At 37.1% G+C, this 27,414-nt stretch overlaps 1 protein-coding gene across 4 annotated transcripts in view; it reads left to right on the forward strand.

The window, feature by feature from the left end:
* Positions 1 to 27,414, forward strand: part of UGP2 (UDP-glucose pyrophosphorylase 2) — a 67,571-nt gene that overhangs the window by 3,946 nt on the left and 36,211 nt on the right. For all 4 annotated transcript variants that reach the window (XM_041755771.1, XM_041755769.1, XM_041755768.1 and 1 more), the window contains exons 2-3: positions 13,902 to 14,029; positions 14,842 to 14,949. In XM_041755771.1, the coding sequence (XP_041611705.1) occupies positions 13,916 to 14,029; positions 14,842 to 14,949 (222 nt within the window). In that variant the 5' untranslated portion in view covers positions 13,902 to 13,915. The remainder of the gene's footprint in view (positions 1 to 13,901; positions 14,030 to 14,841; positions 14,950 to 27,414) is intronic.

Raw genomic sequence — 27,414 nt, forward strand, 5'->3', positions numbered from 1 at the left:
AGCCCGTAAGAAGTAGATTTTTATCATGACCTTACAGCTGAGGAAATTTAAGTATCTTGTCCAAAGGTCACAGCTAAGTAAGCATTGAAAGTCAGATATAAATGTGTCGAAAACCCTTGTCGTTTCTAATACTTTTTGTTGCTTCTTACATTAAAAACTTACCCAAATGGCTTGTTTCTCCAACTGGACTGTCCATTCCCTGTGGACAAAGATAATAATATATCCCTGGGGAAATACAATGTCTTGAACTGGTGGAGGTTCCAGAAGAATTTGTCATGGATGCCAAATGAGAAACTCAGCATTTTCCATGTATTTAGTAGGTTAGCCTACATTTTTATTTTAAGTTGTAGTTTTTTTTTTTTATAACACCACTTAGATTATATAAATGTTATGAAAGATAGAAGGGTTTGGATTTAGGTTTGAATCCTGCCGACAGGTGATCTTAGATACATAACTTTTCTGAACCTCAGTTTCTACTTACATAAATATTGGGTATTAATACGTTGCTATGGGGTTATTGGGAAGCTGAAATGAGATGAATTAAATGAATGTCCTAGTCCCAGATGGCCAGTGAATTTTGCTTTTCCTTCTTAAAATGATATTAGTCATACGGATAACGTTGCCACCATAAGTATAACCACATGTCATCAACAGAAGTAAATAGAAACGAGGCAGGTATGACAGTTCTTTATTTTCCTATTCTAAGTTTGGTGTTTAGACTTCCAGCACTTGGGAGTTGATACGTTAAAAAAAAAGTGCAGGGGTTGGAGGGGGGAAGCTTGCAAGGTGATATGAATACAAAATCGGTGACAGTGTTTGTTTCCGTCCAGTTCAGCAAAACAATTTTTGAATGCTTACAATGTGCAGTACACTGTATTGAGATTTCATGGGTATCCCTTACAGTAGGCACTTGAAATTCAGAACATCTAGGTATTATACCTGTGTGTTATATGCGCATGTTTTTGAATTCCTGAACAAGACTTGGGGTTGCTATTCTTGGCTTGAATCTTCCCCAAGAACTAGGCAATGTACTTTGTAGGAAAACTGGGCATCTCTGTTCTCAAACCCTGGGACCAATAAGTCATTAAATAGAAATGTTCGGTTAATAAAAATGCTTAGTGTTGATAGGCAAGAACACTCTCAGTATATATTCCTTGGCCAAAAGAAGGTTCAACATTCTTTGGGCATCTGCCAAGTCTGTGTTCCTCAGGCACTTAAATATCTTTATTACAGGAAGACTCTTCTTTCCTGGATCTAGGACATAATTCCCTAGGTGTCATTCTGCCCTTAGGTCACCTTCTGCCTGCACTTGTGAAATTACTTCCTATTTGCTAGTATTCTCCACTCCAGGGGTTGTCGCAGGGCCCTCAATTATTCTAAATAAATGTGAATATTAGCTGAGTGAGAAGGAATTCCCTGTTACAGTTGGAGGTGCTAGGGGTCTTCAGCTGATGTGAGTTTTTTGCCAGGTTTGTCAGTCGGGGTTTTGCTTTTAAAAAGTTTTAAGAGCTATGGGATAATATATTTCCACATGATTTGAAGTTTATAAATGGTGCAGGAACTATTGTCATCTAGCCAGCTAAGACCATGTTATATACTTTTACCATATATTAGAGAAGTTTTTAAAAAAATTGTTCTTGATAAGCCGTTATCTATCTAAATTATATAAAAATGTCCACTAATATTCTTAAATTGAGGTACTTTCTTATATTTCAGCGGAAGCCATTTGAGTATCTCTGTGTCACTTAAAAAATATTTGAGGCCCATCGACTTTCCCATTTGTTGGAATTCTCTTTTTTTGGCTTTTTTTGGGGGATTCCTGCTTGGTGGATGGCAGCTATCCAGAGGAGGATTAGCTGAGCTAATTTTAACTGGAGGGGTCTCAGATGAATATAGGAATGAGATGCATTCTGGGGCCTGGCTGTGGAGGTTGGGCCTTGGCCTGCTTCTTCCCAAATCCTCAAACTAAATTTAGCTTATTGCTGATTATTGAGATGACTAGGATGCTTTTAGCCCAGGGGGATTGTGACAGATTTTAGACAGTAGTAGAGGGGGCAAAGTAATGACTGAGGCACACTCTTCGTTTTTTAAAGAGATGGCTTAGAATTCATTATGTTGCTAGAGGGAGGGGGACTTAGTTAAATTAGAATCACAGTTATAAATAGAAAATTAAAAGAAACTCAAGATAGTTGAGTTGATGAAAACTTTGTTTTCCATCATGAACTTTGTAATCTCTATGGTTAAATTGCCTTTGTTCTTTATTACTGGGTCTTCTAGTAAGATGGATGATTTTCATTTGTGAAAGCCTCCTGAAAAAAGAAATTGATAAGGAACATTGGAGAAATAAGAAATCTTAACTGTTACATTTCTTGGAAGTGCCATTTTAATATTCTGAAGATAAATTGAAAAATAACTTTACGAGGAAATTAAAATGTTAATTTTGGACAATAGGTGTTTTCTTGTGATGTTGCTTCACAGAGACTTTTCCCTGTATATGTGTGTTATTTTTTTCTTCATAGAAAATTATAATTTTAAAATAATGAGGTACTTAATTTGTGTGAGGAACATTAGTTGGCCTAATGATGAAAATGCCCTAGGTAAGAGAATAATATACTGTGGTTTTCTATTTCCACCAAATTGTATTTGGTACTTTTATGTGTAAATGCGGGTATTAGGAATTCTCAGAAAGTCAGATATATACATTATTGAAAAGTTAATATAAACAAATATTTGAAAATGAAACTAGCTCTGGATTATCTGTAAAAAAATGAACAATTAAGAGTGGACTGTACTAACTTTCCATAATGTGATTTCTCTTGATAACCAGAATTTATGCCAGTGGAGAAAATCCCAGGATTATTAATAGAATAAATTAGGGGGAGATCCTTTGAGGGTTTGCAATTTAGTGAATGAGAAAGTATGATTCACTTACCACCATTCTGATTGCTTGGAATCTCTTGAGAAGCTTGACTTTTCTAAAGATTGGTGTCCTTTTGACACAGCCTATGTCATCTTTTCTAAACTATCATATTTTGAACTTGGTGTAATAGTGTTTGCATTGTGGACATCTTTGTCTTGGGTGATTTAATGGGTTGTTCGACATTTAATTGAAACCATATCTCTTAGGCCTCTAAAATTCTTCTACCAGGCATGCATCTTTCTATTAATAGCTTATTAAATTCTTTGAAAGTTGGCTTGCTAAGCCATTAAAAGAAAATTAAACTTTATGTGTTTGATTGGGTTTAAGTGTGAGAAAGGGGATAATACTCTATTTGAAAGCTATTTCCCAGTTATTGGTGATGCAGACATCTCCTTTAGTTTGTTGCAAAGTAATTGTTGAGGGCTCAATTTCTGCCTCTGCCAATAGTCCCATTGTTTATTTTTTTTCAGCCATTGCCAAATGAAATCGATTGTGCCCCCAAACCATTTTGACAATTAAGGATTGTTTTTGAGAACCATGGAGAAATTGGCTATGTTGTTGTAGTTAACTTCCACAAACAACAAAATGTTTTGTTTTCCAAAACATTTCTAGATATTTGTTATTTTTTCCTATGCAAATCAAGAGAATTCTGTTTCTCTGTGATTTTACTTGTATCTTTGAAAAAAATTTTCATTGTATTCATGTACATGAAATAGTCCTATTATGTTTAGTCTACTTTTTATTTATTTATTATTTTTTTTTTTTAGTCTACTTTTTAAATATTAGTCACCAAAGTGTAAAAAATACCGTTCTAGGGGATATTCCCTTTAATAGTAACTTCATTGCTCTTTGATCACAAAGGCTTGCAGACAAGGTGTTTGTAGTTTGCTTTCCTCTGGTTGCTGCCCTGGCAAAGGCTGATGTGATGTTTCATTTATGTTTAAACCCTGCTTAGAATTTTAAAACTTTCAAAGAGTTCAGGAAAATGGAATAACACAATTCTATGCACTCTTTTAGGTTCACTTATGCCAGTGATAAAATGCTTAGCCTTGGTAATGAAATATTTAGAGAGTGCAGAAAAACTTTCTTCGATTTTTCATTGCCCAGAAAACAAACAGTATAGAGGGAAAAGGTGGAGAGCATAAAATGATGCTTACTCCAGGGGCACCTGGGTGACTCAGTGGTTGAGCGTCTGCTCAGTTCGTGATCCTGGGATCAAGTCCTGCATCAGGCTCCAGCAGGGAACCTGCTTCTCCGTCTGCCTATGTCTCTGCCTCTTTCTTAGCCTCTCATGAATAAATAAATAAAATCTTTTTTAAAAAAAGGATGCTTATTTTGGTATTTAGTTTTAGTCTCACCTAATAACCTCACATTATAGACATAGTTGGATTTTGCATCTTGTCATTCAGGCATACTCCTGGAGGTGACAAACCATGTAAAAGTACTGGAACCAAGAAAGGGGAGACCTTCCTCAGAAAGGAGAAGCAGGGCACCAGGATTTGGATTCCAGCTTGGCACTGCTACTGTGTCCTTAGGCACGTCAGCGTCTCTGGGGCCCTGTTTCATCTCAAAGATAAGAGAATAGGACTCACTGACCTTAAAGCTTTTCCAAGCTTAGAAGTTTTATCTAAATGTACATATATCAAATTACAGGGAAGCCTGCCAAATAATTTTTTGTGCTTGATGATGAGTTTATGTTGTATCTCTTTTCCTTCCTCTTTCAACAAATGAGTGTTCTAGGCCCCTTGGCATACCTTCTTGTATCTGTTATTAATGCTAGGTAATATTAACCAGTTGACACATCTCTTCTGAAAATTCTGTTTTCTAGAAGTGATATTTTCTTTTTTTTTCTTAAGACTTTAAGAGCTGCTCTATTGTATGAGAGCAAAGTTAATATTATTACTGATAAATCTGATTTATGTGTAAATTCTAACAGTTAAAACCAATTTTTAAAGTAAGCAATGCATGATCAGCAAAAATCTTGATTAGCAAGTAGCTCTGCATATTCAGTGCTGGAATAGTTCTCAGAAAACTGGTATCTTTTACCTTTATCAGAAAACATTTATTACGCATTCAAATGTATGTACACTGAATCATTTGAAAATCTATGTAAATATAGGGGTGCCTAGGTGGCTCAGTGGCTGACTCTTGGTTTCGGCTCAGGTCATGATCTCAGGGTCATGAGATCCAAGCCCTGCTTCCAGATCCACTCTCAGTAGGGAGTCTGCTTGTGATTATCTCTCCTCCTGCAACTCCCTTTCCTTCTGCCTGCCCCATTCATAATTTCTCTCTTTAAAAACAAATAAATAAATCTTTAAAAAAAAACTATGTAAATGTAAATAATCCTACTATAGTTTTAGTCTAAACTCAATATTAACTTTAATACTAAAAGATTATATAAAATCAACTATTGATTTTTCTTATGATTGAATGACATGGACTATATTCTTCCTAAATTAAGCTAAATCTAAATATATATTTTATATATATTTTATTTAATTTCTAAAGTTAGTGAAAACATTATGTTGGTGCTTATATAAGATAATAAAAATTGGAAAGAAATTTAGAGGTCATTTTCTCTAGATTGGCTATCAGTTTGGAATTTCTTTGGCAACATGCTGATAATCGACTGATAAATCAATGTCTTAATCCTTGGGGCCTTCAACTGCTCAAGACACAGTCCATATTTTGCTTAGCCCTACTTCTCCATGACTTAAATCCTGGCTATTATCAGGCCCCACCTCCATTAGACTAGATTCGACCTTCTTAATGTATTTCTATCACATATCAGTATCTTAATAGCCTCTTACTAATTATTTAATAAACATTACTTGAATATTTACTATGTTTCAAGCTCTGTATTGGGAATATAGTCCAAACTAGACATGATCTATTCCAACAGAAATTATAACTTGTTGGAAAAGATAGACATTGAAGAAACAATAAAAAGCATGATATTATAAAGGAGAATTAGAAGAATTTACCATGTGAGCATGTAGTGGGCAACCATACTTAGTTTTGAAAGATTTTTAGAGGAGACTACATTTGAACTGAGTTCTGACAAATGATATATATTAGTGGCTCCTTAAGCCACAATATGAAAATATAAGTCTTGATCTCTTATTTACACATTATCAGGTGCCTGCACTATGTCAGGTGCTGAGGTAGGTGTTGGAAAAACATTTTTCAAGGCTAACATCCTCAAAGTGTCGCAGACAGACATCTAAGCAAAGAAGTAAACTTTAGGGGGTGTTTGATATAGTAAAAAGGCAGGAGTGATTAAAACCTTCACATTAAAGGAATTGTAATAGAAAGGAAGGCCTCTTTGCATATTCAGAAGCTACCACCTAGAACACACAACATCACCCCCAAAATAGCAGAAGCGACTCAAGTTGCAGAGTTTGAGCTTTTGGGGGCTGAGGTATTTCCTGGAGGCTAGGATGATTCTCATGATTTGGGAATTCATGCTGGGCCACTGATTTCTAATTTTTTCCTTCTCATTTCTTCCTACCCTGCTCTAAATATGTTAAATGACACTTGAGATGTATGTTTTGGGACAATCTTATAATAATTAGAATGCTTTTAATTTCATGGAACAGAAATGTACAAATACTGTTGGCTTGAAAAATGAGAAGATTCACATGAATCTTGAAGTAGGATGTTCCAGAGTTGGCTCATTGAGTATAAAGACTACATCAGTCTTTTCTTCCTTCTCTTCTGCTTTCTTAAGCCTATCGTGCTCATTCTTAAGTTAGCTTACCATAAGGTCACTAAATGGCAGAAGAAACTGCAGGTGAGGGGTAGGCACATATGTCTGGGGGTGGAGCAGGTACTATTTCTTTCCATGAGGAGCACCTTTCTCCTAAGGCCTTTGGCAGACTATACCCTTGTGGCTCACTGGCCAGAATCCTATTATTTCATGCTTAATCCAATCTCTGGGAAGGCTTTAGACCAGTCTGGGCCAGGCTCCATCTCTGAAGCACATGGCCTTAGGGCAGACAGTAGGTGACAATAACACTGTGTAGGGGGAGGAAGGATGTGCATGGCTGTTACAAATGGATTTAGTGGAATATAATTTAGATCAGAGCTACTCAAAGCAATACAGGTAGCATGCACTTAGTAGAAATGCATATTCTCCCCACCCCAGACCCACCCCCAGAGTCAGAATCCTGGGAGCCTGCCCAGGAATCTATGTTTTAACAAGCCCTCTAGGTGATTGGTATGCACATTCAAGTTTTAGAAGCACTACTGAAATATCACAAATGAACTAAGAAATTGCAACCTTTAGGCAATCTGCTATGGTGCTTTCGTTAACTTTGGCTATTCAAAAAGTTATTTCAACTTGGCTTTTTAAGACAGATCTAAGGAATTCATATTTATTTTTCATCAAATACAAATCGCATCAATAAAGAAAAGAAATGATATGATAGGGGTTGCAGCCTTAGGGAGACCAATCAGTTCTGCTTGGTACCATCAGATTAGAGTGACACATGGGCAGCAGACTGGTTAGAAAGCTGTCCTTATGACCAGGAGAGTGAAAATGAGAGGGAAATTAAGGTAGCAGCGGTAGGAATGAGAAGCAATGAATGGAATTGTGGCAATTAAAGTATATAGTATTGGATTAGATGTTAGGGGGGAAAGAGCAGAGAGCCAACTGTGCTGAGGTGTTTGCAGGTCACCTGCCACTGACCAAGAGAATGTTCATATCATGGAGAGCAGGACAGTGAATTTAGATGACTTGGACATGTTGAGTTTGAGGTACCCAGCCTGAGGATCTAGGTGGAAAAAAGTCTAGACTGTAGGGAATGTGAGACTGGAGCTCAGGAAAAGAGATCAGGATGTGAGGCCCATATTTGAGAATTATCAGTAATGAGATCGGTAAGGGAATAATTAAGGGGAAAAGTAGTCTGAGGACAGAATTGTAGGAAACTCAGGGAGTGGAAGAAAGAGCCAGTTATTCGATATTGAGGCCGGTCACAGAGGTAGCAAAAGGTATGGAGTAATATTGGATAATAGAATTCAAAGAAGAAAAGCTTTTCTAGGAGGAGTATTCACAAATAAGTTTAAGGACCACAATGAGAGCCAAAAAGAGGATGGTTAGCTTTAAGTGGTCATAAATCTACTCTATATATGTCCTCAACTTTATCCATGGTTATTTCCAGTTATCAATACATTTTAAGGGTTTTAAACTTACTGTTTAAGTTAAGTCCACCCTTATCTGCCATTTCACTTACCTGCAGTCAGCTGAGGTCTAGATGCAGATGATCCTCCTCCTGACGTATCGTCCCAAGGTCAATACAGGTATACCCCAGAGATATTTCAGGTTTGGTTCTGGACCACAGCAGTAAAACAAATATTGGAATAAAGGGAGAATCAAATGAGGGGTTTTGTTGTTATTTCCCAGTACATTTAAAAGTTATGTTTAGGGGTACCTGGCTGGCCCAGTGGTTGAGTGTCTGCCTTCGGCTCAGGGTGTGATCATGGGGTCCTGGGATCGAGTCCCATATCAGGCTTCTTGTAGGGATCCTGCTCCTCCCTCTGCCTGTGTCTCTGCCCCTCTCTCTGTCTCTCATGAATAAATAAATAAAAATATTTTAAAAAGTTATGTTTATCCTATGCTGTAGTCTATTAAGTGTGCAATAGTATTGCTAAAAAAAGTGTACATATCTTAATTAAAAATATTTTGCAGCTAAACAATGCTAATCATCACCTACACTTTCAGTGCGTCCTAATCACTGGTCACAGATCCCCATAACATAGATAAAAATAGTGAAAAAATTTGAAATATTGTGAAATTACCAAAATGTCATCCAGAGACACAAAAGTGAGCAAATGCCGTTGGAAAAATGGTGCTGATAGACTTGCTCAATTCAGGGTTACCACAGACCTTCAGTTAAAAAAAGCTATCTTCAAAGTGCAATAAAACAAGGTATACCTGCGGTAGCCTAATGCTATACCACAATGCCTACCTATATCATTCATTTCATCTCATCATGTAAGCATTTTATCTTCTCACATCACAAGCCAGACTACAGTACAATATTTTGAGACCACATTCATGTAACTTCTATTCTCGTACATTACAATTATCCTATTGTTAATCTCTTAGCATGCCTAATTTATAAATTAAACGTTATCATAACTCTGTATGTACAGGGAAACACATGCTATATATAGGGGTCTGGTACTACCTGTGATTTCAGGCCACCCAGTGGGAGTCTTGGAATACATCCCCTGCAAATGAGTTGAGAACTCTACCATATTTACATCACAAATCATTTCCTGGTTGAAGATTAAGCGAGCTCTCCAGTTCTGACTTTGGGTTCCTCTCTTGTGGGTTTCCAAGGAAGGTTGGGACTGATAGATCTAATGAGTGGTAGTGGATGGGGAGGTGACCTGAGGAGAGCTTCTAACCTCTCTGTTGCTCATGTATTCCTTCTGTAGTCTTTCCCTGGCCTGTGCTTTGTCCTTTAGAATGTGAAGTTGTTTTGTTTGTGCCGATGTCAGGGAAGGGTATTATATATGTATAAGAGATATATAATCTATACCTCTTAGTTGATGAAATGAAACACCTGAATTAAAACAACCACTTGTTAGATTGAGTGTCTCCTACTTGATTCTGTTGCTTTTGTTGTTTTCTTTTTCTTCTTCTCCTCCTCCTCCTCCTCCTTCTTCTTCTTCTCCTCCTTCTCCTTCTCTCCTTCTCCTTCTCTCCTTCTCCTTCTCTCCTTCTCCTTCTCCTCCTTCTCCTTCTCCTCCTTCTCCTTCTCCTTCTCTCCTTCTCCTTCTCTCCTTCTCTCCTTCTCCTTCTCTCCTTCTCCTTCTCTCCTTCTCCTTCTCCTCCTTCTCCTTCTCCTTCTCTCCTTCTCCTTCTTCTTCCCTCCTCCTCCTCCTCTCTCCTCTCTCCTTCTTTCTCCTTCTCCTTCTTTCTCCTTCTCCTTCTTCTTCTTTTTTTGGCTCCCAGTTAGATAGGGGAAAGTCCATGATGTTGAAATTTTAGTTCTTGTGAGCAAGGAAGAATTAGGAAATAAAGATGGCAGGAAAAAAAAAAAAACTTCTTAAAAAAAAAAAGTTACTGCTTGTTCTATCCCAAATTGACTATTAAGTCAACCAGGACAATTCTAGTGACCCCATGTGGAGGGGAGTTTCCTATCTGTTCCATTGGGTGTAAGAAGACATTCTGATAGAAATACTTTTGGAGTGTTATTTTTGATTTTGTGCCAAGGATTAAAGAGAGTCAGACTAGGAGGAAAAAATGAGCAGGGTATTTCCACCCCACTGTCGTGGGATGGGACTCAGAATAAATTGGCTCTGCTTCTGAGCTCCAGCATTAGCTGGTTCTATGACCTTGGATAACTCATTTAACTATTTCAGCCTCAGTTTCTTCATCTGTAAAATGTTGAGGGTAGATAAAATGCTCCTTTTCATCTCTAAAAATATTTTGAGTTAAGACCAAGGTATTGATTTTTTTAATTTCATAGCTGTTTTTTTTTTTCATTTTCCTTTTTATTTTTTTTTTTGAGAGTGAGCGAGTGTGCACACAAGCAGGTGTTGGGGGAGGCAGGCAGAATGAGAGGTAGAGAGAGAATCTTAGGCAGGCTCCATGCCCCCACACAGAGCCCAATGCAGGGCTTGATCTCACAAGCCTGAGATCATGACCTGAACTGAAACCAAGAGTTGGTTGCTTAACTGACTGAGCTACCCAGGCACCCCAGTAATGAAATGTTTGATTCCTAATCCACTCTTTGTCAAAGTTGAGCAGTTCCCTATTGCTAGGAAGTGAGAAGGGATAAAACATTTTGGGAGGTTAGGAATCTTGTATTATTCAGGAGATTCTTTAATTGACCTTCCATTAGAAACACAACTGTCATTGCCAGAAATGTAACCTGAGAATCTTAAGTCCAACAAAACTTTTAAAATCCGTACTTCTTTTCCTACCAGAAATTCCAGACCTTTCTTAGAAAACTCAGGAATGGATAAGGAGGTCACTGCTAAGGGAAATGATTTTTAGCTCTGTGCCTCCCAGTCTGTGTCAGGTGTTTAGGATAGACTTTCTTCTTGATTAAGCATAAGTCCTTATTCTTGCATATTCTTTAATCCTTAAAAGCCCTTCTTTATTGTTTAGTCCCTAAGAAAACAAAACTTCAGAGTAGCACTGCCCAGAGGAAAGGGAAGGAAAAAGCAGTGGAATAGGGTGGAAGAGGTGATAGGCTCTTTATTTTTTTCTGTGTGTGTGTGTGATAGGCTCTTTATAACGTTCTTTGTTGTATTAGCTGTTTGTATTTGTAGTGGCTAGAAGGAATACAAATTGTTCTTTGTTTGCATTTGGTGCTATATCAGAGAAATGGGAGGAATAAAGGTTAGGGATATTTGTTACAACTTGAGTTTGAATCTGTGTCTGGGTTTTTTTGTTTTTTGTTTTTGTTTTTTGTTTTATTCCAAGGGTTGAACTCCCTGCAGCTGGCATAATATCACATGTAGTGTTAAATGTGTCTTTCAGCCAGCCTTCTTAGGTTGGCTCTGTAGGGAGGATTGTGACATGGTTTCTATGTGTTTTGACCTTAAATCATGTAGATTGATAGGCAGTTGTTCTGCAGAGGGACTCTTTAAGCTTGATGGGGTGTTTGTTCAATTATTATTTTTTTTTAACGTTTTCATGTAGACAAATCTCAAGAAGCCACTATAGTTATTTTTAAACCTTGCAGTTACATTTGTTGTTACCTCATTTTGGCATTTGTCCAGAATATAAGTTAAATTTCCATTGCTAATTTTTAGGAATGTGACTGAGAATGCTGGCTTTCAGGATCTAACTTCAGCAACAAAGCAGCAAGTCTGTAGATGTCTATGATCCCAACAAAAACTTTAAAAAAAAAAATCATTATAAAGTTCTTCATCTATTTTAATCCATGTGTGACACAGAATCAAAGAATTCATGTGTTCCTTGATTTAGAGGTTTTATATTTAGTGGATTTTTCTTCCAAATTATTTCTTAAATATTAATATGGGCGTTGGCTTAAAGATTGGGGGAGAGATATCCCAGGTATACCTGGGGCAGGAGGTTTGGGGTAGGGGGATTTTAAACTGTGACATATTTTAGGATACAATTAAGTCAGCCAAGGGATGAACTTGTATAGTTAATGTCATGTTGACTCTAGTTTAAAATGTTCTGCAGGAGTTTTTAGTTACCTATCATAGTTATGCAAACATGCTCATCCATTGTCATGAATTTTTACATAGGATAATCAAGTTGCCTCTTACTAGTGGAAACATACATTTAGGTTATTTATGGAACACACAGGTGTGTTTCTTAGCTCAAAGAAGTTATTTATGGACCACTGTTTGGGTCACTTAAAATTTTTACTGGAGTCTATAAACTTAGTTGTGTTGTGGTTTATGCCTATAAAAAGAGCACCATTAAAAAATGGCTATTTTAGGATTAGATTATGTGCTCTCACCAAATTTTTTCTTTTTTTTTTCCTCTTGGGTTTAAACATGACAGAAAACAGATTTAAAAAGGTTTTTGAAGAGCTTGAAGGTTAAATAGCTTATTTGTTAACACTTTTAGGTATTTGGGAGAAGGAGAAGCTGTCTACATTAAATAAATTGCTTTAAGAGTTACATAATTTAATTTCTGCTCTCAAAAGTATCCTAAAAACATAATAATGTTGGCTTTAATTCTGTTTAAATGTTTTCTTCTGTCCAGATAACAAAATAATTTATGGTGAGGATGCCTGGTGGCTCAGTTGATTAATAAGCATGGGACTCGATTTTGGCCCAGGTCATGATCTCAAGGTCCTGGGATTGAGCCCCAGGTTGGGCAGCATGCTCAGTTTAGAATCTTCTTGAGATTCTCCCTTCTTCTTCCCCTCCTCTTTTCCTCTCCCCTTAGTCTTGCCTCTGAAATACATAAATCTTTAAAAAAAATATTTATGGTGTGTAGGAGGTAGTATTTTTAGTTTTATTGAAATATTCTACTAAATCAACATTTGTAGGACTGATTAGTTGTCAAAAACATGTTTGAACATAAACTTCAAAACTACGTTTATAAAATGACTTAGTTACTGAAGAAAAAGGGTAAGGTGAACAATATAGTCTGATTATCCCTTATTTAGATAGGTAATTACTATCTAGATGGCTAAAGCATGTAAAAGAACCTGTGTTGGCATTTTTCTCCCAAGGTAGGTAGACCTGGGATGTTTTCTTTTTCTCTACTTTTCTGTTTTTGTTTTCATCTCTCAGGCATTTCTGTCACCATTAGTGAGTCACCTTTATTGAGATCCATCTGTCACAGAGATGTCCAGCTATGCCAAAAGCCCTGATAGTCTTGTCTGACACAGATAAACACTGAAAAGTCTTGGCTGAAATTGAGGACAAGAAGCAGGGAAGCAGCCCCTGCATCTTTTTAAGTGAAAATTTTGACCATAGAGGTGCCTGGGAGTTGCCAGTTTTTCTTTAGTAAGGGATGTGAAACTGGAGTGGCTTCCCTTCTAAAATGGAAAGAATTCCTTAATTTTTTCATGTGGCCTGGAGGGGAAGGGATTTTTTGCTTCTGTGAAGTTGCTAAACCCCTTCGGTTCTCTTATCGGGCAGCAGTTCCATAAGGGAAATTTCCGTAAAATATACCCTTATTCCAGTTCTGATTTTTCTCCAGCTTTGATGGCTAAGAGGGAAACATTAGTAGAGATAGAACTATACACACAAATGAAGATTAATCCTTTTAGTCCCACCTGCCCCTTCTTCCCAAAAGTCTTTATTAGTGTTTTAGATATACTAGTAGGAATGCATATAGGTGTACCAAATTTGAGGCCATATGATTATATAGTCCTAATTAGTTGACACTACCGAAATCCTTCAAGTGGATGATAGCACCATAGGATTGAGCCCTTCTCATTTGCTGGCACACTAGAAATAAATCATTTATAGCTTACCAGCTGTTTGAATGGCTGTCTGATTTTTCTGTTGGTGGTTTTATGTTTTTAAGATCTTAGCAAAGCCATGTCTCAAGATGGTGCTTCTCAGTTTCAAGAAGTCATTCGACAAGAGCTAGAATTATCTGTGAAGAAGGAACTAGAAAAAATACTTACCACAGCACCATCACATGAGTTTGAGGTAAGGATTTTACAATGTTTTTTGCTTCCATCCACCTGCATACTGAGTTGCTATTGCTGCTGTTGATCATCCAGCCTGAAATACAAAATATAAGAGCAATAAAAACATTAGGATTACTTAACACTTAAGGATTTTCAACATTTGCCCATTGTTAAGCCATTGTCCTTTCTTTTTTTAATTCTAGGAAGTTTCTAAAGTATAAAAGAATCAGAACAAAATTTTATTTGTCCTGTGTTCTAATATCATTGGGTAGAAAAACTTAGAATTGTGAGAAGTTTATCAACCATATATCCTGCTGCATGCGTTTTTCCAGAGAGCCAATTCTAATAGAACCATGCTACTTTGTCAGCTATAATAGCAGTTTCCCAGCATAGACAGGTATTTTTACTTTTTATATTTATAAACCAATAGATCATCCTTTTCATTTTCAAATTTTAGTTTGTACTTAATGTTTTGAGTTTAGTTGTGTTTTATTCCTTTTTCCTTAGGTAAAGATTAATTTTCACTTAAAAGAGGTAGAGAAAGATAATGACAAATAAATATAGAGAACCTATTGAAATTCTCATGGACCAAATAGTGTTCAGGTTACATGATATTGGTGGGAGATTTGGAAGATTATTTGCTTGCATTCCTTTAAGTGTGGTTCTTAGCTTCTCTTCCTCTTTTAAGTGGGGGGGTATAAAAAGTCTCTGCTGTACTTCATGTTCTCATAGTATAAGAATTTCATTGAAAGGTGTTTTAAATGTATAATATGTATATTTATTAAATAGTAGGCATTTTGCTAGTTGTAACAAGAACTTCTATTTTCATAGCACACTAAAAAAGACCTTGATGGATTTCGGAAGCTATTTCATAGATTTTTGCAAGAAAAGGGGCCTTCTGTGGATTGGGGAAAAATACAGAGACCTCCAGAAGATTCGGTAAGTTTTAGATAAATTGTAGGAAAATTTAAGGTAATTCAAGGCCTGGGTTTAAATTTGGGGGTGAGGTACTGTGGAGATATTATAAGAACCATCATTTTAGACATAGACAGGAATTGCTTTGCATTCTCTTCCCTCATGCCAAAACTACAGAGATAGCCTACTGCTTTCCTTCCTGTTTGTTAGTCCTATCTTTTCAGTCCTGCAGGGGATTTATGAAAGTTTAATCTCCCTGTAACACTACCTCATAACTTAACATCACTGAATATGAGGCAATTCTTTTGCAAAGTACCAAACACACAGTAAGAGCTTCATTTATGTTCCTTCTCTCTCCCAAACCATCTGATTTCTCACAGCCTATAGTGTCTTGTACAGATGCTATGTCATCTACTTAAAGCTCTCCTCATGCTTTCAACCCATCTTTATAGCCCTGTTTCCCCTGCCTGCATTTCACAGGTTGTATTTTCCTGCTTCTAGACTTTTGTATGTCATTTCCTTGGAATACTTTGGTCTGTTTACCTATCAAAATCCTGCTCATTCCAAATGCCTCCATCTCTGTCTTCAACCCCTGGCATAGATCTGCTTTGAAGAAGTGTAATGCAGTAGTATTATAGGCACAAATCCTAGTTTTACTACTTATGAGCTTTATGTAAAATGAGAATAATACCAAGTGACTTAGGTATTTTACAGGGTTGCCATGAGGCTTTATTAAGAAACATATGTGGAAACATGTTAAACCATGAAGCATTTTTCAGGTACTAGTGGTAGTACATGTGGCACTTAGCTGGCTTGAGTAGTAGTTGATTGTATGTGTGTATTTTCTTCATGCTAGACCTTGAAGTCAGGGGACCATGCGTCCTGAGCAAATGTTTGTTGAGTAGATGATCTAAATGCATTTATTGTCTAGAGAAAAGTTTTGTAAAGTATTGACTTTTCTTTCTCGTTTGACGTCTGCTGCTTTGTAGCACTTTTCATTGCAGGTAGAAGAGACTTGGTAGAGTGGAGCAATTGTGTGCAGATAGTTTATATCTTAAATGTCTATAATCTTTTTTTAGAATTTATTTTATTTATATATTTGAGAGGGAGAAAGAGCAGGAAAGAGAGAGCAGGAGCAGAGGGAGATGCAGACTCCCTGCCAAGCTGGGAGCCTGATATGGGGCTGGATCCTGGGACTCAGTGACCATGACTTGAGCCAAAGGCAGACACTTAACTGAGCCACTCGGGCACCCCTTAAATGTCTACAATCTTAGGTAATCCAATACTGGCTTTAAAACAATGCTGTTGAAAGCAGAGGTTTGGTAAAGTACTGCCTGAAGGCTGCTCCACTGACCGTTTGTAAAGTTTTATTGGAACATAACCATGCATTCATTTATATACCATTTATTGTGGCTTAAGCTAATGGAGACTCTCGTATTTTTTTCCTGGGAAAATCTTACAGTTCCTGGTTAGGAGTGCTTTTATTTCCAGTATGTGGAAAATGCTTTTCAGTTCTTAAACTTGTTAAAAATTCTGAATTATATGCTCAGTGTAATAAATAAATAAATAAATAAATAAATAAATCCCACCTAACAAAGGAGTCTCTCATTTTTGATATTGAAATTAAAAATCTACTTGCATATATTGCTTGCCAATTACTCTGTGTGTGTGTGTGTGTGTGTGTGTGTGTGTGTATGCGTGTCTGTGTTTAAGGTCTTCTGTTTTGGACTTTGATTCCTTGGCTTTAGTGAATGAATTATGATTTATTTTTCTGGTTTTAGTGTAGAATTAATAATATTTTCTCCTGAAAAACAAAAAAGAATAGAAGTCTTTAGGATAGTTAGTTTTTAAAAAAGGGGCTATTTGTAAATTCAGTCAGATTTTTAAAAATGTCTGGGAATAGGCCTAAAGTTATAAGAAAAATTTAGGCAAGTGTATTTCTCTCCTTTTAAGTAACTATGATTTTTGCCTAGAAATGTATTCCTAACTGAAATAACTTAATTTTTCTAATTAATGATAGACCTGGGTGTAAAGGTGTAATTCTTGCTTGCATACTTGGACTTTGTTTTTTTCCTATATAAATTTAACCATTTGATGATAGAGCCTACCTTGAAAGAAAGAACACAGATTTGTTACTTTCAGTTTAAGGTTCAAGATTCTGCTTTGCCAGTGAGAAATCTACCTATCTGTTTTTATTTTGTTTTTATTTTACTTATTTATTTGAGAGAGAGAAGAAAGAGCAGTGGCAGAGGCAGAGGTTTCTTTATTTTGAGAGAGGACTGTGATGTAAAGAAGGGTTTCTTGAAATAGGCATTGCAGGGTACAGAAAGAAGGGAGGGAGGGAGGGACCAGAACCACCTAGGGATTTTTCCAGTTCAGTACTACCATCCCCAACAAGGTTCTCACAGACACTTTCGAGAGGCTGTGTGCCTGTAGTGATAATTACTGAGAGTAATGCAGAGTTGATAAGGAAAAAGAATTAAGTAAATAGAATTCTGGCTTAATTTGATTTGTGAAGTCTTCTCTCTGTTTATAAAAGTATAAGTCTTCATTAAAAATTTTGAAACCTAGGTTTTAAGCATCTTTAAAAAAATACTTATAATCCCATATGCCCTTAATGTTGAAGGTTTCAGAGTACAGAGGCAAAAGATAAATTTGCTCTTTTATGTCTTGAGCTTCTTGAGGCCACAGATGTTACTCTGTATGTTAACAACTTTTGCAAATAGTTCTGAGATTATAGATCATGAGACAATGTTGTTCACCTTGCTTCCCTACATTTTTCTAGCTCCCTTTTTCCTTATCCCCTTCCCTGCAGATTTTCTCTTTTGTCATAGAGATTATACACAAATCAGTTTTCCTCTCAAAACACAACTTTCCTTAGTACACACAGGTTTTTGATTTTTAAATGCAGGCGATACTTTAGCCTTCTAACCAAAAAAGTATTGTGGGAGAATAATTATTTAGAGTAATATTTCTCACGTCAGCCTTGCATCAAAGCTGTGTTCATAAACATTGTCATTATAGGGTATCTCTGTTTTTTTTTTTTAAATTTTTATTTATTTATGATAGTCACACAGAGAGAGAGAGGCAGAGACACAGGCAGAGGGAGAAGCAGGCTCCATGCACCAGGAGCCCGATGTGGGATTCGATCCCGGGTCTCCAGGATCGCGCCCTGGGCCAAAGGCAGGCGCCAAACCGCTGCGCCACCCAGGGATCCCGGGTATCTCTGTTTTTGTATAGGAGTTGGCCAACTACCAGTTGGCCATCTTGTTTTATGAAGTTTTATTGGAACACAGCCTATAGCTACTGTCATGTGACAGTGTGGAGTCGAAGAGTGAGAATTGAGGCCATGTGGTCTATACAACCTAACAGAATTCTGTCCTGGGCCTTCATGGAAAATTTTTGCTGACCCCGTTTTAATATACTTATTTATTGAAGTTCTTCAGTAGTTTTCTTTATTTCTTTGGCCTCCAGGAAACTGACATGAAGTCCCCTTTTCAGTTCAGATGATTAATTTTAAGATAAAAATATTTTTAAAAATCTTATTAGACTGAAGGATATTCTTATAAGTAGGCATTGAAATTTTATGTTGTCATTTTACTTTAAATTTTTCTTATTTTTTCTTTTAAAAAAATTTAAATGCAATTAACATATAGTGTATTATTAGTTTCAGAGGTAGAGTTCAGTGACTCCTCAGTCTCCCAAGTGCTCATTACATCATGCACATTTTACTCACTCTTGCCTACTATGTTAAATACTTCATTTTAGTTCTGGTCAGTAAGCATGTACATGTATTTTTTTTTTAAATCAAAACAACTTTTTGTTGAAGTGTAGTTGACACATAATGTTACATTACTTTCAGGTGTACAATATAGTGATTCTTGACATTTTTATACATTTTGCAATGCTCACCTGCAAGTGTAGCTACATTCTGTCTCCATGCAGAACTACTATAATACCATTGCCTGTATTCAATGTGGTGTACCTTTATTTCTGTAACTTACTCATTGTATAACTGGAAGCCTGTATCTCCCGCTCTGCTCCCCTTTGGCAACCATGAGTTTGTTCTGCACATACACGTTCTTCTGAAATGCCTATTGAGTACAGGGGCACCTCACTGGCTCAGTTAGTAGAGCATCTGACTCTTGATCCCAGGGTCATGAGTTTGATCCCCACACTAGGCATGAAGCCTAATTTAAAAAAAATAAGGAGTCCATATTTTATTGAATTATGGCTAAGAAAAAAGAACCCAATTTATGGAGTTATGGTATAGATAATGCTCTGCCTTTGTTTTCTGAATATTAACTATATAAATGTTATAATCAAAGTATATCTTGACATTCAGCTATATAAATAAGAGAAAGTCTTATAAAAATGTATTAAGGTGTTTTGGATTAGAGCAAGGAAGGACCAATTGGCATATACAGTTTCATTTGACCATTTTATTGTTTTCTAGAGAGTCTGTGAATATCTCATTCCTGACCAAGCTTAATGTTTGAGTTTATATGTTGGATGTAGAAGCATGGGAACTAGATAAAGAAACAAGAAGTTTTTTTTTAATTTAGATAGGAAGACAAGGTCCCTGGTTGACTTGATTGTCATTGTTCTTGTTTTAAAGTCCCCAAAAGGGCGGGGATTTATTTGTGAATGGGGAAGAGTTATATGGGCTCAGCTCTTTTTTTTTCTTTTTAATGCAGAGAATTGGCATATAGAATATCATATAATGTGACTTTAGCTTCAACAGATTTTTTTGTTGTGCTCCATAAAATAGAGATCTTTTCTTAGTCTATCAGTAAAAACATTAAAATGTGTATGTTTAAATGATAAGGCATCCAGGAAAGTTAGTATATGTGTGCAGAGTAAAAATACATAATGGTTTTTTTTTGGAAGATGAATCATATTGTGCAGCTAATGTTTGCACATCTTTTTTGAAAGACTTACTGGAGATAGTTTGGCTAAAGATTTGACATGATATGACACAAGACGGTTTGCTTTGAGTATCCTATGTCAAGTGAAAGTTTTCCAACTGTAGTCAGCAAGTGATATAGCCATTAGAGACTTGTTTTATGTGTTTACAAAGAAAAATAAGATCTTGAATGTCAAAGTACTCCACAAAAAGGAAATAGTGATATTTAAGGAAATGGTCCTAAGAATATGGCTGGATACCAAAGAATCTATCTTTTCCTTGATAAAAAAAAAAGTTTTAAACTGGTAATATATAGAACTATTAATCTAAACAAACATTTTTATACTAATTTAGCAAGTACTGCTAAAGCACTAATTCCCTACCTTTTGATTCTAGGATGAAATCAACAGTATTTAACTCCCCCCACCCCCACCCCCACCCGGGGCTACCTTCCTTCACATACCTTCATATAATAGGGGCTCTTTATTTCTGGAAGGAAACGTGACTAAGAAGGCTAATCTTGGGCCTCTAACTCTTAATTTCATTTTGGTTACTTATTTATTTCATTACAGAACTAGTAATGATAAATATGTGGCCATTTTATTTTTTATTTTTTTATTTAAAAAAAAATTTTTTTTTTTAAATTTTTATTTATGATAGTCACAGAGAGAGAGAGAGAGAGAGGCAGAGACACAGGCAGAGGGAGAAGCAGGCTCCATGCACCGGGAGCCCGACGTGGGATTCGATCCCGGGTCTCCAGGATCATGCCCTGGGCCAAAGGCAGGCGCCAAACCGCTGCGCCACCCAGGGATTCCCTGTGGCCATTTTAAAATCGATTCCATGATTGGCATTGAGAGACTCCAGGTAATTGTGTTGGACCAGGGTCTTTAACCACTGCCCTTGTGTCCAGAGCAGAGGACATTCCAGTCCCACAGTATTGAGTTTCTTGGGAAAATCATAACATAAGTATAGATGGTAGTACTGCCCTGGGAACATGCCATTACCCCCTGTTCAACCCGTACCTACAGAGATTCTTTTTGGACCTTGGTTCGTGTTTTTTAAGGCCTAATGCAGATAATTTTATTTATTACCGTCTCCAAGATTATCTTTTATGTAGACATTTTATATAATCAGATGAGAAGAATATATCTGTGAGGTTCTCCTATTTTAAACTTTCAACTCTGGTACAACTGTAAGGGAATTTACATTTATTTACTATATGATAGCCCTGAACCTACAAGACTAGTTCTGGGAGAGTTTTTATATTAAACAAGATGGATGGACCAAGCCTACCTACAATCCTTTCTGCCCTGTAATTCCTTGGGGATATTTTACAGTTCAAACCCATGTTGACCTTTGAACAACATTAGTTTAAACTCTATGGGTCCAGTTATGCATGAGGTTTTTTTTTTTGTTTGTTTGTTTGTTTTTTTACAATACTGTAAATATATTTTCTTTTCCCTATGATTTTTTTTCTCTAGCTTATTTTCTTATAAGAATAAAATATATAATACATATACAAAATAAGTGTTAATCTACTGCTTATATTATTGGTAAGGCTTCCAGTTAAGAGTTAGGTTATTAGTGGGTAAGTTTTGGGGGAGTTAAAAGTTAATACACAGATTTTTGACTGCATGGGGTGTTGGTACTCCAACCTCTCATATTGTTTAAAGGTTAACTGCAATTCATTTTCCTTATTTTAAATGAGATGTGGATAGCAGACTCTGCTTGTCCCACTGTGTAGTCAAGATGAAACTGGAATGTTTACCAGGCATCTCACCCTGGGAAGTCTTTGCAAGGATTGTAGACCCTTCATAGATATTTTGAAATTATAGGTAAAACTGCATAAATACATATTTTTTTTAGGATAGATTTCCTGGCTTCCCTCAGATTCTCAGAGGTTCATGACTTATAAAGGTTAAGAATTTCTCTCTCTCTCCCCCGCCCCATCTTTATTTTTATTTATTTATTTTTTAAGATTTTATTTATTCATGAGAGACTGAGAGAGAGGCAGAGACATAGGCAGAGGGAAAAGCAGGCTTCACACAGGGAGCCTGACGTGGGACTCGATCCCCGGGGTCTCCAGGATCAGGCCCTGGATTGAAGGCGGCACTAAACTACTGAACCACACGGGCTGTCCGCTCTCTCTTTAATGCAGAACTATCTTGAATCTCATTGAAGAAACTCTTAGTGGCCTCTGCCAGTCACTAGCTGAGGCTACAAAAATAAGTCTTCTTTTCTCTTCAGCAGTTTGGCCTCGAGTTTGTGGAGGAAACGGCTAACTACAGAATAGTGTGATAAAGCAATCCATTGGATGCTGTGGAAGCATCTAACTTGCTTGAAGGCTCAGGAAAGACATCCTGGTGTTAAGGTGGTCTCCTGGGTAACCTCAGGGTAGGACTTCTCTGAGGATGGGAGGAAAATTAGGAAAAAAAAGCTTTGAGAAAAATAGGAGTGTCATAATAATAGGCTTATAGCATGTAGCTAGTCTTCTGGTTGTGGAGCATATGGGGGCTATGTCTGATGTCTGCTTCTCCAAGTCTAGAGCCAGATGCCAAGTCTCTGTATCTGCCTCTTTAATTGTGGCTCCTGTTTATTGGCTGAGGTTCTCAGCCACTGGATTCTGCTGGAGAGATGTCAGAAACTTCAATTTCCATTTAAGAGAGACATTAATAGTGAAAGATTGAAACACAATTTAAAAAAGATGCTTCACTATATACCTCAAACAATTTGCTTATATATTTCAGCATTGTAAAACATAAACCCCCAAATAGTTTAAAATTAGATGCTTATTCTTGTTTTTGTGTTTTATTGCAATTTTGATAAACCTTATAAGATTAATCAGCATTTTAGCTGGGGTTTTTTTTTTTTTTGAATAGCTTTTCTTTTTGAGGGTTTATTGAGGTGTGATTTACAGATAATAAACTGTACTCTTTTTAGTGGTGTGAGTTTTGGCAAATGCATACAGTCATGTAACTACCATCAAAATAAAAAATTAGAACTTTTCCATCATTCCCAACAGTTCCTTTTTGCCACTTTAAAATATACTATTTCTTAAACCCTTGCAGGATTCCAGTCCACTCTACCTTTTTTCTTGAAAGCACAACTGAGCAAATATATATCTTTCTAAATTATTGCCTTTTCTTTCATTCATACTTCTCACAAGGAAGCAGTCAGCCTAGTTCCACCTTCAGTGGGTTTTTCTCTTAGCCTTTATCCACTACTCATACCTGTACCTTAATCTTCTATAGAGATTTCTTTTTATAGCCTCTGGCCTTTCCCCTTTCCTCACCTTCATTCTTTCAGAGCTGCTCCAACAATGTGAATCACATATTTAAACTAACAGCGTACTCAACACTGCTTTTATCATTGGCTATTTAGTATCACAGAGTTTAAAGCTAGTATAGGGCATACACAGGATGATGATAAGAGGCTTCAGTTTTATTTTTTAGAAAATTTGGAGTTATCATGGTTACTTTGAAGCATTTTTGTCCACAGACTGTAACAGGAGGATTGGGTTTTAAGAAATGTACAAGTTGGATTTTAGTGAAGAGCAATCCTAGTCACATAAGCAGGTTGGGATGGATTTTGAACCTCTTATTATCTCTTCTATTTGGATGTGGGCCAAATGCCCTACAAGGTTAACTACTACTTTCATGACTTCAACTGATTTCTATAAAAGGGTTATGAATATAGACCTGTTTGTAGCATTTGAATTTTTCTTTTACTATCTGCATATATCACTTTTTCCCCCAAGTTTTTATTTAGATTCCAGTTTGTTAACCTACAGGATAATATTAGTTTCAGGCGTAGAATTTAGTGGTTCACTTACATACAATGCCCAGTGCTGATCATAACAAGTGCTATCCTTAATATCTATCACCCACTTAACCCATCCCCCTCCACATTCCTACTTCCCCTCCAGCAACCTGCAGTTTGTTCTTTTTAGTTAATAATATGTTTTCTGGTCTGCCTCTCTCTTGTACCTCCCCACCCTCATGTTCATCTGTTTTGTTTATTAAATTCCACATATGAGTGAAATCACGTGGTTGTGTTTCTCTTACTGACTTATTACACTTAGCATAATACTCCCTAGCTCCATCCACGTTGTTACAAATGGCAAGATTTCATTCTTCTTGTTGGCTGAGTAGTATTCTCTGTGTGTGTGTGTGTGTGTGTGTGTGTGTGTGTGTGTGTGTATATCCTGTGTTAATTTTAGCCATCCTGACTGGTGTGAGTTTTAATTTGTATTTCCCTATTGGTGAGTGATGGTGACCATATTTCTTTGTGTCTGTTAGCCATCTGTATGTCCTTGGAAAAATGTCTATTCATATCTTCCTATTTTTTAACTGGGTTGTTTTTTGGGTGTTGAGTTCTGTAAGTTCTTTATATATTTTGGGTACTAACCTTTATCAGATGTCATTTGCAAATATCTTCTCCCATTTAAAGGTTACCTTTTAGTTTTGTTGTTTCCTTCCCTGTACAGAAGCTTTTTATCTTGATAAATAACCAGTAATTTATTTTTGCTTTTGTTTCCCTTGCCTTGGGAGACCTATCTAGCCAGAAGTTGCTACGGCTCATGTCAGAGGTTATGTACTCGTCTAGAATTTTGATGCTTTCCTATCTCATATTAGGTCTTTCATCATTTTAAATTTATTTTTGTGTATGGTATAAGAAAGTAGTCCAACTTCATTCTTTTGCATGTTGTCCAATCTTCTCAACGCTATTTGTTGAAGAGATGGTCTTTTTTTCCATTGGATATTATTTCCTGCTTTGTCCAAGATTAGTTGATCATATAATTGTGGGTTCATTTCTGGGTTTTCTGTTCTGTTCTGTTGATCTATATGTCTTCTTTTGCCAGTACCATACTATCTTGATGATTACAACTTTGTAATATAGCTTGAAGTCTGGAATTGTGACACTGCCAGCTTTGCTTTTGTTTTTTCAAGATTGCTTTGGCTATTTGGGGTCTTTTCTGGTTTCATACAAATTTTAGGAGTATTTGTTCTAGCTCTGTGAAAAATGCTGTTGATATTTTGATAGGGATTGCATTAAACGTGTAGATTGCTTTGGGTAGTATGGACATTGAACAATATTTGTTCTTCCTTTTGCATGGTAAATGTTTTTTCCTCCCTTCACTTTAAATCTGCAACTGTCTTTAGGTCTAAAATGAATCTCTTGTAGGCAACATATAGATGGATCTTGTTTTTTTATCCATTCTGACATGTTTTTTTGTCTTTTGATTGGAGCGTTTACTCCATTTGTACCCAGAGTAAATTTTGATATATATTTGTTGATATTTTATTACTTGTTCTGTCATTGTTTCTGGAGATTTTTTTTCTGTTCCTTTCTAGTCTTAGTCACTTTTGGTCTTTCCTTCCCACTCAGAGTCCCCTTTAACGTTTCTTGCAGTGCTGGTTTAGTGGTCACAAACTTTTAGTTTTTGTTTGTCTAGGAAACTCTTTATCTCTCCTATTCTGAACAAACACCCTTACAAGATAGAGTATTCTTGGCTGCAGATTTTTCCCATTCAGCACATTGAATATATCTCTTCTGGCTTGCCATGTTTCTGTGGAGAGTTCTGCTGCTAATCTCATGTGTCTTCCCTTGTAAGTTATGGACTTCCTTTGTCTTACTGCTTTTAGGATTTTTTTCTTTATCAATATATTTTACAAATTTAACTACAATATGTCTTGGTGTTAGCCTGCTTTTTGTTAATTTTGATGGGGGTTCTCTATGCCTCCTGGATTTAGGTATTTGTTTCTTTCCCCAGGTTAGGTAAGTTTTCAGCTATAATTTCCTCAAATAAACCTTCTCTCTCTTCTTCTTCTGGGACTCTATGATACAGACGTTACTACATTTGATGGAATCACTGAGTTCCCTAAGTCTGCTCTCATGATCTATCATTCTTTCCTTTATTCAGCTATATTTTTCCATAATTCTATCTACTATATCACTTACTCATTCCTCTGCTTCTTCCATCCTTGTGGTCATTATATCCAGTCAGTCTCAAATCTCAGATACTGCTTTTTTCATTTTTGCCTGATATTTTTTAGCTCTTTTAAAAATTTTTTTAAAAAGGTTTTATTTATTTATTCATGAGAGACAGAGAGGCAGAGATAGAGGCAGAGGGAGAAGTGGGGGAGCCTCATATGGAACTTGATCTCAGGACCCTGGGATCAGGCCCTGAACCAACCACTGAGCCACCCAGGCATCCCATGTTTTTTGTATCTCTTTTATCTCTATGGTAGGGGTTTCCCTGATAACCTCCATGCTTTTCTTAAGCCCAAAGAGTATCTTTATGATTTTCTCTTTATGGCTGTGACCTTTTCTTGTTCTTACTTTTGGGGTAAATTCCTCCATCGTGGCATTTTGTCTAGGTCTCTGTCATCTTCTGTGTTAGATATCTTGTTATGTTTCCTGCTTCTGTGAGTAATAGCTTTATGAAGAAGAGGTCATATAGTTTCCAGGGCCTGGTGCTTCACAAAGTCTCTGTATGTGCTGTGTGTACTCTGCTGTTGTAGTTTGGTTGCTCTGTCCCTTGGGTCAGTCATCTGCAGAGGCTCTTCTTGCCTGAAGTGGACAGTGTTTGGACCTTGGCCAGAATGTGGCAAGTTTTTACTATGTGTGCTTTAAACTGCTTGTTAAATGAGACCTGGTACTATTTCCACTAGAACCGAAGTTTTGCAGAACTGTAGGGAGTAGAAGTGGTGCGTGTGGGGGTTTGTGCTGGTTTTCTGAGGGAAGGGGCCCACTGCACTGGTCCTTAGGCACACCTGTCTGAAAAAAGCAGTACCAGCAGAGCACAGGGGCCTGGGACCTACTGTAAGCAGGTTAGGCATCCAGTGTTGGTGCTGTGCTGTTTACTGGAATTGGTTTATGCTGAGGGGCAGGAGAAGAAAATGGAGAGGGAGAGGGAAGTCTGTGTTTGTTGCTCTTAGGGAAACCCTCCCAGAAGAGCGAATAATTAAATAATTATTATCCCCTCTTGCATAACAGGTGTTTTTCAGATTGCTGTTTTTTTTTTACTGTGTATGTCTCTGGGTTGCTTGTCTGCCTAGAGCAATGCAATATACTTTGAGTTCTATTGCAGCCAAGCCTGTGGACTTCTAAAACTTCACTCTTTAGGGTTCTGGTGTGGTGGGGACCTGCACTGGTCTCTTGGGTGAGGGTCTTGCTGCGCTGGGACCAATGCACTTTTGACCTAGAAGGGTAATTATACCAGAGTGCGGGGGGCGTGGGATTTGTGGCAACGCAGGCTAGACAGCCATTGTTTGGCTTAGCCACCCTCAGCAGTTGTCTCTGTGCCTATGCTGAGGGTCAAAGGAGTGAAATGGTATCTGTGGGCTCTTTTATTTTTTTGTGATAGTCACCGAGAGAGAGAGAGACAGAGACGCAGAGACACAGGCAGAGGGAGAAGCAGGCTCCATGCACCGGGAGCCAGACGCAGGATTCAGTCCCAGGTCTCCAGGATCGCGCCCTGGGCCAAAGGCAGGTGCTAAACTGCTGCACCACCCAGGGATCCCCATCTGTGGGCTCTTTTGTCCCCAGAGAGGCAATGGCACCTCTCACAGATGCACTCC

Source organism: Vulpes lagopus, chromosome 5 (genome assembly GCF_018345385.1).
Source record: "Vulpes lagopus strain Blue_001 chromosome 5, ASM1834538v1, whole genome shotgun sequence".
Taxonomy (NCBI): Eukaryota; Metazoa; Chordata; class Mammalia; order Carnivora; family Canidae; genus Vulpes; species Vulpes lagopus.